Here is a 17078-nt window from a genome sequence, read left to right on the forward strand (position 1 = left end):
GTAAAGTGGCAGCTAAGAGAAACCTCTGTTAAGTTTCGACCACTTACTACAGTTTCTCTTTTATTTAGCAGAAAACATCTACGGCAGCTTTGTTTAAAAAAAAAAAAAGAAAAAAAATATCATATACTTTCAATTTGATTTTTAAAGGCAAGGCATTCAAGATTACAAGTTCATAATTGCCAGGCTGAAGAGTCAAGTGGACCTATGAAATATTTGTGATTTTTGAGAGTGAATGTGATGGAGGAGGGAAGAGGAAGATCTTAACAGATAAGGGGTGGTGTCGTTTTGAGCATGATGGAGCACAGAGAGCATCTTATTAGGTGCCCTCCTGAGCACTGGTTTTCATGATAAAAGCACTAGTTAATCCTTGTCACATTGTTGGAGGAACGAAGACCCTGCCAGGAAAGATACAAAGGGCATATGTCAATTTGCTCTTAACCGCAGGAAGTCGAAGCCACTTGGGGTTTATGTTTTACGATGTGTTTTATGTCAAATAGTTTGCCCATTTGCAAAGATGTTCACACGTCTTTAGATTGAAGAAGACATCCATGATTTTATTTCCCATGAAAGTATCCAACAAAACCCCCTGAAGCCTGTGCTTGGATTTAGACAATTCACTGCCTAAGGAATTCAGTGTTTAACGAAGGGAATCCAGCAAACAAGCTGGTACTCACCAGTCAGTTACTTCCAGGCTTAATTGAATGACTTTCCTGGCCTTTTGTTAGAACACGGGCAACTGGGCCTGCTTAATTTCACTTAATTCTGTCAATTTTATGTTAATGTGAAAATTATAACAGGAAAGCAGCACTTGACATTGAGCAAGACGATTTACTCTACAAGCACTGAATACAAAGTGTTCCTAGCGAGGCCATTTCCCAGAGCTGTTGAAACTTGGTCCCACATAAACAGGACCTCTGCTGATTCCCTCGCCCTCTCATTTTTTTCAAAGGCAGTGAGTGGACTTGGAAAAAAGCCTGAAGCAGAAGTAGCAAAAATTGAAAATTTGCGTGTGATTTTATGATGCTTTGAGTATCTGCAAATTTTGGCAGGGAGGGAAAAGAGGCAAGCTCACTGTTTTTAAAAAAAGTTAACTTTTTCCCCCCCTCAAACACGAAATATTTCTTAGAGCAGGATGAGGAGTAATACATATGGAATAAATTATAGGAGAATCAGGGGTGAATTGACAGTAAAAAGAAAAATCTCTAAAATTGCACTGGAAACTTATTTTAACTGAAGTGTGTTTCTAAGACTGTTCCCTCTGTTTCCCCTCCTCAACTTCTGAACTCACTGCCATCCCATATAAAATATTCAAAGCTCACAGTCCACTTTAAAGGAATAGAAGTGCCTCTTGTTTCCTAATGTTCTCGGGACACTAATTAGAATAGACATACTTGTTCTCATTTCTCTTCAGCAATTCATTTACCCACGTGCATGTGCCTGTTAGTGGTTCATCTTGTTTAATCAATTGTTGCTTCTTAGAAAAGCAGTTCTTCAGAAAATGCAGTGATCAGTTATGTTTTGGAGCAGTGGAGTCCTGAGTGTGGAAAATAAGTTGGCTGCTCTCAAATGGCAGTTATTACACACATCTAATTTGATTGACATTTGCCTACATACTTCATTGACTACTCAACAGCAAAAATCGGAAAATGTTATATTTTAACTTTAAAATGAGATACAAATCAATTGTTTCATCTGCTTTTTGTTCTTTCTGGTTGAGCCAGTGAGGTCAATGTAAAGACACTGTTCAGCCTAAAGTTTGTTTCCTACTTGCCTGAATGGAATTTCACTATTTTTATGAAATTCAGTATTGTAAGTGAAAGAATGTACAATTACTTGAATTACTTTGTAACTTTGTAATATTCAATAATACATAATCTATTGTGTGTGCTCCTCATTAGGGAATTTTAGATTTAAATCTAATATGCCAAGAAAAAATAATTTACCTCAAGAATTAAAAAAAGAAAAGGCAGATCATGGATTTATATTAGACCTAGATTTATTTTTCATTTTATTAAGATCCATCTCTATGGAAAAACTCAAGTGTTCGTAGTGTAACTGGAAACTAAAAAAAAAAAAAAAAGCAAGGGAAGAAAAATAAGGGTGAAGGGGAAGAAACAAGAGGACCTGAAAGTGCTTTTCATTTCATTTTTATTTTTAGTGTGGCAAGTGGATACAACTTCAGCTGGCTGAATCACAGCCCAATATTCTAGAAATTGGTAGCAGTCAAGATGAAACCAAAAAACTTCTTCATGATCATGAACTCCTTTTGGCAAAGCTCAAGGTAAGAAAGATATTAAGACATGACACAGATAGAAAACTAAAAAGAAAAAGCTATTTCTTATACTTGCTCTTGATTCCCCTGTTGTCACTGGGCTATGGCTATTTCAACATAGTTCCAGATAGATAATGGAAAAGCACTATAGTTATGTAGGAGCAAACATCAACATTGGAGAGAAATAACAAGATTTTTAAAAACTTTCTCTAATATGATAGAAAATAGAGTGATAATATTTTTACTGTGGAGAAATAAGTTTTTTGTTTTTTTTTTTCCTGGCTGCCTCAGTGGAAAAAAAATTTTATTTTTCCATTTTATGCATCATATTGTTAAGTCACAACAGGTCCAAACTTTCTATTGTTAATGATACCTTCTGGCAAGAATAATATAGAGGTTTTTTATTCCCTCTGTCAAGCTATTAATATCTGATTTTGTGTTTAATATTGAGTTCTTGAAACCAAATAATACTTTTATTAAAATCAGAGTTATTTTTCCATATATGTGTGGTTAGTTAAGAATCTAAAAATAACATTGGCTTATGATTACTAAGGTATCTAATCAGGGCCAACTACATAATTTATGGTGTCTAGTGCAAAATGAAAATGTGGGCTCTCTTTTCAAAAAGCAGGAAAAAGTTTTTTCTTGACCGGTCATGGTGTTTGTTTTTAATCTGCTATGATGTTTAACTCCTAGGCATGAGGATGTGTGTGAGGTGAATGCAGAACCTCAGGTCCTAGGCCTCAGCCATGGCTCTGTCCACAGGGTGTGGGCTTGAATTCAGCCCTTCCTGACCTGTGTCCTGACTCCTGCCAGTGCAGATGACAGAGGTTACTGAGTAGCGACAGGGAAGCAGAAAGGATCGCAAAGAGACTATCCCCAGGAGGCAGGACCACACACACAATGGGGCTCCAGTCCTCCAGTACTTCTTCTGTTGTCCCAATGGACTTCACTTGTAAAACACAAACTCAAAGATAAAATTATTAAGAATTTTAAGACAGTGACAGGTAAAACATTAAACCCCAAGTGGTTTCCCCTTCTGAGAATGGAGCCCTGTGATACAGCCAGCCCTGTGAGGATAACCCTCACAGGCAAATGAATGTCTCCACTAAAGTCAAAAAGGTTTAAATAGGGGCTGCCGTGGCTAGATGTTCCGTGTTTTCAGTACTTTAATATTTCTGGTTTCTTTGAACATCTTAGCTGGAATTCATACTTGCTTCCAAGATTTAGAGGCAGATCCGATTTGCATCTGATTTATACTAACAGTGGTTTTCTGATTGGACAATATTAAAAGTAATTGGGTAAATCAGACTGAGAAATTGAAAAAGAATTAGTACTGATGTACGGGGTCATTAGAATCCAAAATTTATTCCCTTGTTTAGACAGCTTGCTCTGGGCAAGGAGCTCTGGGCTGTCTTTCAAGGTAGAAATCCCTGGCCACCAGTAATTTCTTCATGCATCTAAAAAGAAAAAGAAAAACAAACAAACACATTATAATGTGAAAGAGCATTGAGCCAAGAATTAGAAGACCTATGTTTTAGCACTAATTATGCCATTTACTAGTGTAATTGAACTAACAACTCAAGGCCTTGCTGCTACACAAAAAGCTCAGTTCCATGAATTGTGGAAACCCACTGGGCTTCCTTGCAATTCTTGCCCATCCCCAGAGGTTTACTTTCTCATGATCTCCTGCATCTCTAGTTCCTTCACGTGCACCTGCCAAACTGTTTCTGAAGTTAATCTGGACTTCAAACTACATCCCATCCTTTCTCATGTTTCCACTAACAGTCGGTGCCCAGCCAGCATTTTTAGGTCCACTGATGAACCATGGGAGATGAGGAAGCTCACAGTAATTTGGGTCTCTCAAGCCACCTTTTTTCCCCCACCTATTTCCTGTCCAGGTCCAGCACTCCAGGGAGATTGATTTCTGAGGTAGTGCAATTCAGCTCTCCTTAAAAACTCTACTCAAATTTGCATACCTAAATCAACCCAGGAGCTCAACTGGAAAAGGATTTTTCAGTTAACAAGATCCATTTTCAAAAAGTATTTGTTGTTCTAGATTCTAAAGTCTTATTGTCCTTGGAGGCCAGTCTTCTGGCTATTGACTAGCCTTCTGGACTTCAGTCTTTTTATCTTTAAAATGAGGGAAGAGGATGAATCAAAGCTTCACATCTATTGTAGATCCTTCCATAATGTGCCATGGGATTGTGAGCCCATGAGGTCTCTTAGTAAAAAAGGCTTTTGGCTTCTCATAGGCTTCTACCCATGACCTACCTCTTAATGTCCAGCATCTCCCATACCCTCCCTCACACTACCTGCTTCTATGAACCCAGCCACCCCCTCGAGAAATTTTTAGTCCATCATCTTCCAATGTTATTGAATTTTTAAAAATCAAGGAGTCTGAAATCTGCTCCAGATTTGCTGACAAAAGACTTTTCAAAATAACAAAAATATGAACGTGAATTACATTTTGCAAGTGGATAGATTACTAATTCAACTAATTTACTAGTAATTGTGTTGTCAGGGAGGCACAACCTTAACCTGTGGCAGAAAATTGTTGAATCCAAGTTAGTTTTAGAATAAACTTTTCGAAAGACAGGGACATTCCAAGTCCAAAAAGCCAGTAATATTTAACATTTAATATTCATTCCAGTCCTTTTCTTATGTAGAGAGCCCTACGATTTGTTCTAATTATAATGAAAAATACAGTTAGGAGTGTTAAGAGGGTGTAGAAATTCAGTGCTGAGTCCACTCTGATTTGAGCAATGCAGTTAGCCTCTCTGGTCTCAGGTTCTGTATTTGAAAATTTATGATAATAACAGTTACCCTCAAACTCCTAAAAGGAAATTTGGGGGAGAAATGCAGTGATGTATAAAAGTGCCTGCTGCCTTTTTAAAAAAGTGGTATAATTGTTCTGTTAATAATTAATATAACAGAATAATTTGGATGTTTAATTTGATAGAAAAACTATTTTCTGCCTTCCATTGAAAATCATCTTAAATCCTAGTAACTTAAAGTAAAGGGGAAAATTCTGGAAGTACAGAATTATGAGTGTTTCTAGTGTTGGTGATGATTATACCCTGCAGATCTTATTTCCCTTTCAGTGGTATAATTAATTCCAGTGGAGTGTCCAGAGTAAACAATAATTCCCTATTTTCAGTGGGGAAAACATAATCCTGTGGAAAAAGCATTCACTCCCCAAAGGCACCTTAATTCCCAAACCATACTCGAATTATTTACAATGAGAAAGGAGACATTTACGGAAAGAGAAGAGGGAGATTAAGCCAAATGAAGATCTGACTGTGGCCACTATGAGTTTATGTCCTCAGGTGGTTCAGGAGGGAAAGAGGAGGAGTTGGAGACACTTTAGGGATGTTGCTGAGAATGTTCTTCCCTTCAGCATCTGACTTGCAACTAACTACATTGCTACTGTCCAGAGGAATGACAACTATAAGAACCAAGAAACACTTTGACCACTGGCTCCTATACTTGTAGATATAGGAATATGTACATATATAGGTATGTATTTGTAGATATTTATAGCATTCAGTGAAGAACGACCCTTTAGAGTATAAAATACTAAAATCTTTCACCTCTGACTTGACTCACAAAATTACTGGTTCTCTGATTCTGACTAAATCTCTGACCCAATTCAGTGAGTACTTCTTTTTGTCCTATTTCCATTAGCTAGAATTGAATAATCAAAATATATTGGCAGTAAAGCTAAAAGTCTTATTAAAATTTACCTTAAATAAGGAATATTGTGGTTTTCTGCTATGAACTGGATTATTTACTAAGAATGCATTTTTAATTTTTTTATTGTGCTAAAATACATATAAGATTTTACATTTCAACCATTTTTAAGTGTATGATTAATTATATTCACAATGTTGTGCAGCCATCATCACTATCTATTTACCAGACTTTTTCATCACCTCAAACAGAAACTCTGTACCTATTAAGCAATGACTCCTAGTCCTTTGTTCTCTGGTAACCTCTGAGGCACTTTCTACCTTTATGGATTTGTTTATCTTAAGTACCTCAGGTAAATGGAATCACATAATATTTGTCTTTTTGTGTCTGGCTTATTTCACTTAGCATATGACTTCAAGGTTCATGCATGTTATAGCATAGATCAGAACTTCATTTCTTTCTATGAATAAATAATATTCCCATGTATGGATGGATATACCACATTTGATTTATTCATTCATATGTCAATATCTATTGTAGATAATACTACGATAAACATTGGCATACAAAATATCTGTTTGAGTACCTGGTTTTTATTTTTATTTTTTGTATATATACCTAGGGATAGAATTGCTGGGTCATATGGCATTTCTATGCTTAACTTTTTGAGGAAACACCAAAATGTTTTTCAGAGCAGCTGTATCAAATTAAGTTCCCACCAGCAATATATAAGATACAAGTGGTCGAATTCCTCCACATCCATGCCAAAACTTGTTTTCTATTTTTTTTTATTATAACCATCCTACGAAGTATGAAGTAGTATCTCTTGGTGGTTTTGATTTGTATTTCCCTAATAACTAATGATGTTAGGCATATTTTTATGAACTTATTGGACAATCGTATATCTTCCTTGAAGAAATGTGTCTATTCAAGCCTTTTGCTCAGTTTTAAATTGGGTGTTTTTTTTTGTTGTTGTTGTAGAGTTATAGGAGTTCCTTATATATTCTGGATATTAATTTCTTATCAGATGTAGGATTAACAGATATTTTCTCCCATTCTGTAGGTTCTTTTTACTTTCTTAATAATGCCCCTTAAGAATATATTTTAATAAAGTACAGCAGTGTGACTTGAATTTACATGTTAGAGAAAATTTTATAGCATGCATATTGTGAATGAGATGGAACCCTTTAGGACAGTATTAGAAGACTACCCTATTTTACATTACCTGTGTCATAGGAGGTAATGAATCTGAATCTGAATTTCAGATTCAGATTCATTACCTGCTATTAATCTGAATTTCCATGTGATACAGTCATGAATCTTAGAAAAAAGATTTTAAAGAGGATAGGAGACCAGAAGTTCTTACACAAGTGATCAAGGAAAAGAAGAGTATAAGCCAGCTTTGAGATTCCCAATGGTTGCCATAGCATTGATGTTATTGTTATCCTGGGAGGAGAAGTCTGGGATGCTGACTGCATGCACCAGAGTTCTCAGTCTGATGACTTTTTCAAGGCCCAGAAAGCTAGGCAGTTAGGACACCAATGAGAGGAAATAATATGAAAATGAACAGTCTCCACTTGGAACAGTTAGATGAAGGAAGGCCTAAGGAGGTAGTTCTGATGCTGGCTGGCATAGGAATCACCTGGCTGCCTAAGAAGAAAACATGAGACTCCATATATCCAAGCCCTGAGCCTGAAGAGTCAAGGGAAGGCTTGGAGAACTGTATATCTAAAAAAAATTTTTTTTCTTTCAGTAATTCCGATCTAAATAAGGAATAAGAAGCTCTGGCCTAAATCAGAAAAAAAACAAAAACAAAACAAAACAAAAACAATTACTATTAAATAATTACATTAAAAAAGTTGAACAGAGGTACCATCATGGGATTGGAAGAGGGGCCAATGAAAGGTTAGGGGCAAAAATTTTTAAGGTTTCATCACAAAAGTTTAGGGAAAAGGAAATTTCAAGACAGAAGTATTAAATGGTCTTGGAAGCAGCAGTGTGTTTAAGGATCTGCCTTTAGATTTGACAGTGAGGAAGTTATTGCTCTTTGAAATCTTTCTGGAATGTGCTCTGTTATACTATTGACCACATCTTCTTCTGAGTCCCCACTGTAACTCATAGCCTATCTGCATTTCCTATAGTGTCTGTCTCAGGGAAACCCATGTATGTTTCATTTTTGTTGTCTTCATTAGAATGCAAACATGTTTCTATCCCTGGGGCTTAGCACTGTGCTTGGATTATATGTTCAAAAAACTTTTGTAGAACAAATGAATGAATGAATACATATATCCATTGCATAACTACAGGAATCTTTTTTTTTTTTTATCTCTATAGTAAAAAAAGAATCATATAAAAAAGGACTGTGGGTAAAGAAACAAAATAATGATGATTTAATGGTGTTAACATACCTCACTCTTCTTGCTCACAAAGGTTCTGAGGCTTTTAAGAAGACTTAATTATTAATGTACAGAACATTTGGGCTCCTAAAAGAACATGGTGGAACTGATAAGTTATGCACACTATTAGTCTTTCTGATTTGTGTCATTGTTCTTTTAACTGAGCCTGAGGATGAGTTTCTGAGTGAATTATTGATATCTTCATTTCGGAATGCTAAGTCCTCCTTCCCTGGGAAGTGTGCCCTGAGCTGCGTGGCCCCATCTCTCTCCATTTGGTTACACTAGACTTCTCAATCAGGACCTTATTTTATGAGTACAGTCTCACACTCTAATATGGTACTTATTCAAGTGCAGCCTATTTAATGTGTTTAAAATGTGACTTTTGAGTATTTACACCAGAATCATCTTAGGTACCTTTTAAAAGGAGCTCTCTAGAGCTCTACTAGATAATAAGACTGTGGATAAGGCAAGGACGATGCACACTTGTCAGCTGTAGCTCTAACGGGCTCTTCCACATCAGTTAGTGTTGCTTTTAACATTGGTTTGCTTAATTTTTTCACATATGTACCCATTTCTCCTAAGAATGTAAGCTTGGCTCTGGACAGAGCCATGTTGGCACATTTTAAGTCATTATCAGAATAATTTTTATCTAAATTAATTGTAAGAGTTTTTGAGTCTAAAACTCTAAACAGTGGACTTTTAATGAGTGCTTGCTATGTGTCAACCACTTTTTAAAACTTAATATTTAATATCAAATATTAAAAATAGTTAAACATTTTAAATGTATTAATTTATTTAATACATTAATACATTAAACTAACCATGTGAGGTAAATTTTATGAGAGACAATGCACCTTAGTAGTTGAGCCTATAAATTCTGCCTGCCTGGATATGAATCCCAGTGTGCTGCTTAGATATGTAGTTCTTGGAAAGTTACTCCTTCTCTCTGTCTCAGTTTCTTTACCTGTAAAATGGGGTAATAATAGTATGTACCTCATAAGGTGGATGTGAGAATTCAATGAGTTAAAACATTTAAAGAATTTAGAACAAAGCTTCATACAGAGTGTATTGAATGATCGTTCACTACTATTATTTTTAATACCCATTTTACAAATTAGGAAACAAATGTGCACATAAGTTATTTGCCAAACAGCTGGGAAGTCGTGGAGCTGGGACTCCACCTCCAGTGGTGTGCCTCTGCCGTACTGTGCTTAGTATGCTGCATGCCCTTTGACCAGTAAGTGCATTGTAAGATCCCACTCATGCAGGAGAGTTACCAGGATGGTAAAAGCCCCTTCTTAGCTGACTGAAAAGGACCACTCAACAATTTCTTATCACTGTTACAGCCATGAATCTTACAAGATTTTCAGGAACCAGGTCTCAGCAGCTTCAGGGGAGCGCTGCTCTACCAGGATAGATTCTATGTCTACTGTGTTCCTAGCTCTATGTTTGGCCCTGAGGGGTGGGGAGACACCAAAGAAATATGAGAGACATTTTTGGCCTCCAGAAATTTATAATGTATAATAACATAGAGAAAAATGACCCACAGAGCAATTAAATAACAATGAAATCACAGCATCAAGCCACTAGACGATTAATTAAGTCCACAGCTGAAAGACTGATAATGAAAGTACTAGAGGCAAGTTAAGGGGAAAAGAGAAATTAATTTAGCTGGAGTTGTTTCATGGAGAAGGTGGAATTTAAGGTCAACCTGGAAGTCAGAAGTAGTTGTCTCTTTCCTCTACTTTGGCTTCCCCCTGTGAACAAATGTTATTTTAATACACGTATTTGTTTACCTTTCTGTTTGGTACAAAAACTTCCCAATGTTTTAGCTTTCATCAAGTCTTAGGTAATATGTCATTCTCTTTATTGTTTTATTGTTTATTTTATTTTATTTCATTTTATTTTATTCAAGTATAGTTCTCCAGTAAAACACACAATGGCATTCTTGATAAGCCTCTAGGACCTGTTTTTTCAGTCGCATAAAAGATGACAGAACATTGAGGGAAAGGTAGTAAAATCTAAATAAATCCCAGGGTACAGACAACTCTCTCAAACAATAGAAAGCACAGTAAATAATATAACCCATGCACTCACAGATTATTTCTAATTACATTATTTATTTTATTTATATGCTCATTCACAGAGCAGACATGGAAATTATTTATATGTAAATACCTAAGAAGGGAAAAGTAAGAAAAGATTTATGAAAAATAATTTCATAGAGCTTTTTGAGTACATTTAATAAAAGTGTTTTTAAATACCATCATTCAGCAGGTCTATACAGAAGGAACCTTGTTTGAACAATTGTTTTGCAATAAAAGATTTTACTGATTTTACTACCATTTAATTATAAAGGGACTAAGTTGTAACTTTGAAAGGTAAAGGTCATTCTGGCATTTCCATTATGAAGGAATTTTATGGTCCATTAATAAATGGCTCTGGTTTGAAAAGTGACCAAAAAAAAAAAAGTTAATTTTTTAATCCAATTTGACTAATTTAATGCAAAGCCTGAATTTTTCAAGTTGGTTTTCTTAATTTTCTTTTTCTATCATTGCTTATGTTACTGGTATTTCCTAGCAACAACATAACCCATCTGATATTTTGCTAACTTGGTTTTAGCACGGGAATGCCTCAAAGTTAAAGAGTTGACACAAAAATTCTTAATTAGGTGTGGGCTGTGGTCTAGCTGTCAGTACAACTCTATTTCCACTCAGAACAGCTGTGGCCTTCAGGATTTCAGCAGCCTATTAGCTGTAGCTTCTTTTGCAAACTGGAAACCAACCAGAAATATAGTTCTGATATTTGTGTGCCAGTTTGGATTAAGGGCAGCTCATACAAACAGGGCAGGGTAATAACACTGTCCAACAGGCACGTGCAGTTAGGTTTTCATAGCCAGGATTAAGTGGTGGCGTGTTTCTCTTGCATCAGAAAATACTTTAAGCCAGAGAGCCATTTTGCTTTCATACTGTATGTCTAAACTAAAAATTAAATTAAGTATGATTTACAGAGGAGGGCATAACCTACACTGATAGTAATATAAAGTGTAAAATGCCCAAAAAAGTAATATGTAATTTCCAAAGTATTTATTGTTTTACAATTATGTTAACGTTTTGGTTACTTACCATTAGTAATGACGATGGTGCTAATAGCTATTTTTATGGAAGACTGAATAGTGGCTTGGCAGTGTGCTCAGCAGTTTACACACATCATCTCACTTTGTCCTTATGAAAATGTTATGAGGAAAACCTCCTTAATATGCCCATTTTCGAGATGTGAAAAATGAGATTCAGAGTAGTTTGTAAGGCCAGAGTCAGTAAGTGCAGAACTTGCTGATGATGTGATTTCGGATGATATTTAGATGGAACATTTGCCCTCACATAGCCATGACTTTCCCATCCAGGCAGTTGCTGATGCCCGGCATTCTCTTAAAGAATAATTCTTTCAAATAATCATTAAATTGTTCTTCTTTCAAATATAAATAGTGGTATAAGCCTCTTTCCATGCTGCTACATTTTGCTCATGGGACCCATTCTGCTCATACTCTACCTCCCTTGACCCTCAAAGCTTTCTTGTCCTTGGTTGATACCTAAGCTGGTTGCTCTTTAAATGTGTGGGATTGGAGATGACAATTTGAATATTTTTTACGGAAATAAAGCCTTAAGTTAAAATAGATATACTCTGCCAATAGAGTTATCAGTATTAGCTAACAAAATGTGGAAAATATTAATATTTATCATGAATATCAGGGTTTTCCTTACATTCCTGAAATCATACCATATATTAGCTTATTCCATCGACATTTATGGCTAACTCTAGCTGCCATCAGGAAACTTTGCAGCCTGTACAAATATAACAAGCATTGAATGTAACTGGGCTGTACTGGTGAAATATTTTCATAAAATATCTATATAACAACTAGGTTAGAATAATTACATAGCATGCCTATTTACTTTAGACACTGATTTCATATATACCATCTCATATTTGCTTGCATAGTAAGGACCAGTACAATATGGACTGTTCTTTGCAGGTGAGGAAACTGAATCTTAAAGAGTTCTGTTTTTTGTTTTTACATTCCCATGGTCTATTTATTTTACAACTGTAAATTTATAACTTTGACCTCCTTCACCCATTTCACCCACCCTCCAACCCTGCCTCTGGCAACCATCAGTCTATTCTCAGAGAGGTTCGATGACTCACTCAGAGCTGGTAACTGGCTGAACTGGGCCTCTCACTCTGATTAAAATTTAGTTCATCATGATTTTTTCACTATGCTGTATCCTGAGGCCTCCTGGCACAAGATGAGCACTAATGCTTCATCCTATCTAGAAGTATACACCTGATTCCATGAAAAGTGCTGTCACATCACAGCCAACAATGGGGATGCCTTGGTCCCCAATGGGGGAAGTGTAACTTAAGTCTAGTTTTGTGCCAGCATGGAGGATTCGGGTACGGAAAGCCTTAGGTCCTCTGGTGACAGTGCTGGATTGGCCCAGAGGAGCACTGTGGCACGTGGCAGGTGATGTCATATAACTCACATACAGGGCTAAGGAAGAAATTAGTTAAAATGATACTTTTAGATCTTAGCTCCAAAGCTCGTTATATGGGTTAGTGAGAGAACAATATATACCCTTGTATTGAAACATTCAAATGCTTTCTCTGAAAGTCTTTGGATTCTAAGTGATAGTAATAATAAGTCTTTATTGCTAATGAACACAAGGTTATTTTCTCACGTCTTATCTATTTAAATGATCTTCCCATCACTGTGAAAAAGACTAAGAGCTATACTGGTGTATTTGAACTATATTGTTTCAAATTTTAAAGTTGAAACAATATTAATTATCATTATTTTAAAATACAATAGAACTTTATATTTTTAAAATTATTTTTGTTTTACAGTGTCAAGTTACATACTTTAAAGCATTTTTTGTTTGCTTAGAACTTACAAAAGCAACAGTTAGAGTAACTGTGTGTCTGCCATTATTTGGGTAAATAAAATAAAAGATCAAATGGAAAGGAAGATCAAAATATGTCTTGGTATGATTCTTATAATTCTCATGATCATGATCAGAATTGAGACTATGAGTATAATATCACCTATTATCATAAATTATTACCTACATATAGTAAAGCAATGGATCTACTGTCTTGTCTCATTCACCAGATTTTTACTGAATACAATATGTACGTAAGCATTGATCTAAGTTCTTGGGATTCGACAGTGAGAAAAACAGACAAAAGTCAATGCCCTTTTTTTTGAAATTTACAGTCTAGGAGAGGAAGGCAGATAACATACAAGTAACAAGAAAAGTAACTATTGGGCAACAATATAGACTCAGATGCAAAGGAGAATCCCAATATATGCTCATTGTCATTGAGTTCCTTCCAGTTTAATGTAGTTACAAGATTTTATTTTTTAATTTTGAAACTATTTTTAGATCATAGGAGGTTGCAAATTTAGTTCAAAAAGACCTGTGTACCCTTTCACTCAGTTTCTTCCAATGATTACAACATATTCGATTATAGTGTGATATAAAAACCAAGAATATGATACTGGTGCAATGTATGCGCATAGCTCTATACCATTTTATTACACATGTAGATTAGTGCACCACCTCTGTAGTCAGTATACAGAAGACTCCCACGCTCACCACTAATAACTCCCTCTGTTACTGCTGTATGTTAAAATGTATTCCCCTCCCACGCAGTCCCTAATCCCTCACAACTGCAAATCCGTTTTTCATCACTGTAAATGGAAACACACAATTTTGACTTTTAAAGTTGACTTTTTTCTCTCAGCTGAATGTCGTTGAGAGCCATCTGAGTTGTTGTGTCAATAGTTAATTCCTCCATACTATAAATATACCACAGTTTGTTTAACCATTCACCCACTGAGGCGCATTTTATTTGTTTCCACATTTTTGCTCTTATAAATAAAGCTGCCATGAAGTTCATTTACAGACTTTTCTGTGGACATAAGTTTTCAATTCTCTGAGACAGATACAATTTACAATTGCTTAGTATTGTAGTAGCTCTATGTTTATTTTTATAAGAAAGTGCCGGACTGTTTTCCACAGTGGAAATATACCATTCCAAAGTGTAATGTACCATTATATTCCTATCAGCAATGTTGAGAGATTCAGTTTCTCTGCATCCTTACTAGCATTTGGTAGTATCATTTGTTTTTATTTTAGCTCTTCTCTTGAGTGTGTGCTACAATATTAATTATTAAAGTATAGTCTCCTGCTAGAGAATTAATTTTACTTTTAATCTGAAGTAGGGTATGAAGTAAAGAATAGAAAGAGAAAGAAAAGATGTGAGAGTTTATGAGTAGCTTTACCTGAACTCTATTAAAAGCTTCTCTGTATAAAATAAATTTTATATAGTTAAACTGGAATTATTGACATAAGAAAAAGGAATGTGTGATATTTAACAATATACATGTACAGTAGTGAGGCCCTGGTGTTAATGTCTTTATATTGAATAAGCCTTTCTCATTATTAATTATTATTTTTTTAAATATGAAGATGATTTGCTTACCAATAATCTAAACCATGAATAAATTGTATTGATTCCTGGAGTCTCTAGGGAGACCTATCAAAATGATAGAAATATTTGGGAAGTATATTAAATATTTGGATTTGTATTAAGTATTAGGATCCACAGAGACTTTTATTTTATAATGATAAGTAGACAGAAGCATATAAATTTGTAACATTGGCTTGGTGGACAGTTATATTTTTGAATCACTAATAATAACAATAGTAGTAGTAGTAGTAGTAGTAGTAGTAGTAGTTAACAATGACAAAGCGCAATGATCTGAACTTGGAACTGTGGGAGGCCAAAGGGAAAGGGAATTGTCTGACTCTTGGGAACTTATAATCTACTGGAAACTGGATCTTTATTTTTTAAAATTTAGTTTTAAGGAATTGTTATTTGAAAAAAAATTAATGACCCACTTCTCAGAATATAAATTTTAAAACACTGATTTGACTTTTTTTTGCAACTTACCCTTTAGAGTAACTTCATCTCAAACAAATTTAAAAAGAAAATATTACACTGTTCTAAAGGAATGCAAAATAGGATTTGATAGTCCTTGTTCCCACCTAATTGATAATCTACCTAATTTAAAACTTGCTAATTCATAATTGTATTATACCGTGAAATGTAACATCAAAGTTAGAAAGGTGGAACTAAATGACAAATGAGTCCAGAGGAAGGAGGAATTGTTTTTTGGCTGGAGAGCACAGAGGGTTTTATGGAGGAGGCAGTACTGGAACTGGAGTTGAAGGCTAACAGATTTTGGATAACAGAAACAAAAGTGTAAAGTATTCTAGTTAAAAAGAGCAGCGAAAGTCAAAACAAATTCATAATGTTATGTGGCAGAGACTGAACGTAATAGAACTTAACTATGTACTAGACTCAAAAGTTTCTAGAATTTTTATACTTTGCTTTCAAATATCCTAAGTTAATTGTCTTCAGTCTACTGGTAAAACTAAGATTATTTCTGTGAACTAGAGACTCTACCTGTATCCCACAGTCTGTGTTACAGACGGTCTCTGCAGTGGCAGGAAAACATATGCAGGATATACTACATATATTTGCTCTTTTAGAAAATTGCTATTTAGGGGACCATTTAATGCTCCACTGAAGAGAAAATCTATAATCCTTTTTGTGCTCCGCATGGCAGTTGAGGCAGTGTAATGTCCATAAAATATGCTATACTTAAAACCAGCAATTTAAAATCTACACTTAAAAAGACAGTGCATTTTTCAAGTACCACAGAATATCCTCGGTTTCCTATTCTGTTAGAACCCAAAGGGAAAGTAGTGCCTTTTAGCATCTCTTTAAATAACCAGCTTTATGATGTTTACCAGAGTGTCTTTTTCTCAGATCCAATTCCAAAATACTTTCCTGAGTTTAATGACTAACCAAGTGGGAGAGGAAAACTTAAATTAAACTGGCCTTGACTGAGTCCTGAGGCAAGCCATTTTTTATGGATGGCTCATCTTAGAAGCTCCATATCTCATTGTCAACATAAAGTCTGCTTACACTGTAAACTGGGCATTCCATTTTGTTCTGTTTAACAACTAGCTTAAGAAAAACATGTTATTACTGCTACTGTCAATTAATCTAAGTGTTTTATTTGGTGACTGCCCTGAGGCTTCTTCAATCTGAAAATGGATTTTTTAATTCTGAAAATGTCTTTTTACCCCCAAAGGACAAGAAATCAATTTTTTTCTTTAGACTTTGAAAATAGATTGAACTATTTTTTTTTTTTTTGTACCTCAGATAGTGTCTAATTTTTCTTTGTGATATTTTGTGTAACCCATTGCCACTTTCATCAAATTTAAAAATGGCACCAAGGCGAAGGGAGGGCTTTACTACACGCTAAAGCATGTGGCAAGGGTTGAGAGTCTAAAAAAGAGCTTAAGTCTATAGAAGACTTGAGAGGTGGGGGACCCAGTGTATTTAACTCCTCAGGGACAGAAAGGAGGGATTACCACCCACCTCACAACAAAAGCATTTTTCTCCCAAATTAAGCATAAGTAGGAAGTGGAAGCTCATTTGTAAAATGGGTTTTTTTTTTAATTTACAAAGGAATGATGTGCCTCTTTAGCACAGCTAACACTGTCAAAAGATAGAACTAGAGTTATTTTTTAAAAGGTCAACTATTATTCAAATACTAATCCAGAAAGTAAGATGTGGGGGAA

General features: G+C 35.3%; 1 protein-coding gene across 5 annotated transcripts in view; it reads left to right on the plus strand.

Annotated features, from left to right (window-relative positions):
* Nucleotides 1-17078, plus strand: part of CCDC141 (coiled-coil domain containing 141) — a 164705-nt gene that overhangs the window by 7874 nt on the left and 139753 nt on the right. For all 5 annotated transcript variants that reach the window (XM_016152554.2, XM_016152556.2, XM_016152555.2 and 2 more), the window contains one exon: nt 2159-2281. In XM_016152554.2, coding sequence (XP_016008040.2) covers nt 2159-2281 — 123 coding nt within the window. The remainder of the gene's footprint in view (nt 1-2158; nt 2282-17078) is intronic.

The sequence above is a fragment of the Rousettus aegyptiacus genome, unplaced genomic scaffold (assembly GCF_014176215.1).
Source record: "Rousettus aegyptiacus isolate mRouAeg1 unplaced genomic scaffold, mRouAeg1.p scaffold_m13_p_2, whole genome shotgun sequence".
Lineage (NCBI taxonomy): Eukaryota > Metazoa > Chordata > Mammalia > Chiroptera > Pteropodidae > Rousettus > Rousettus aegyptiacus.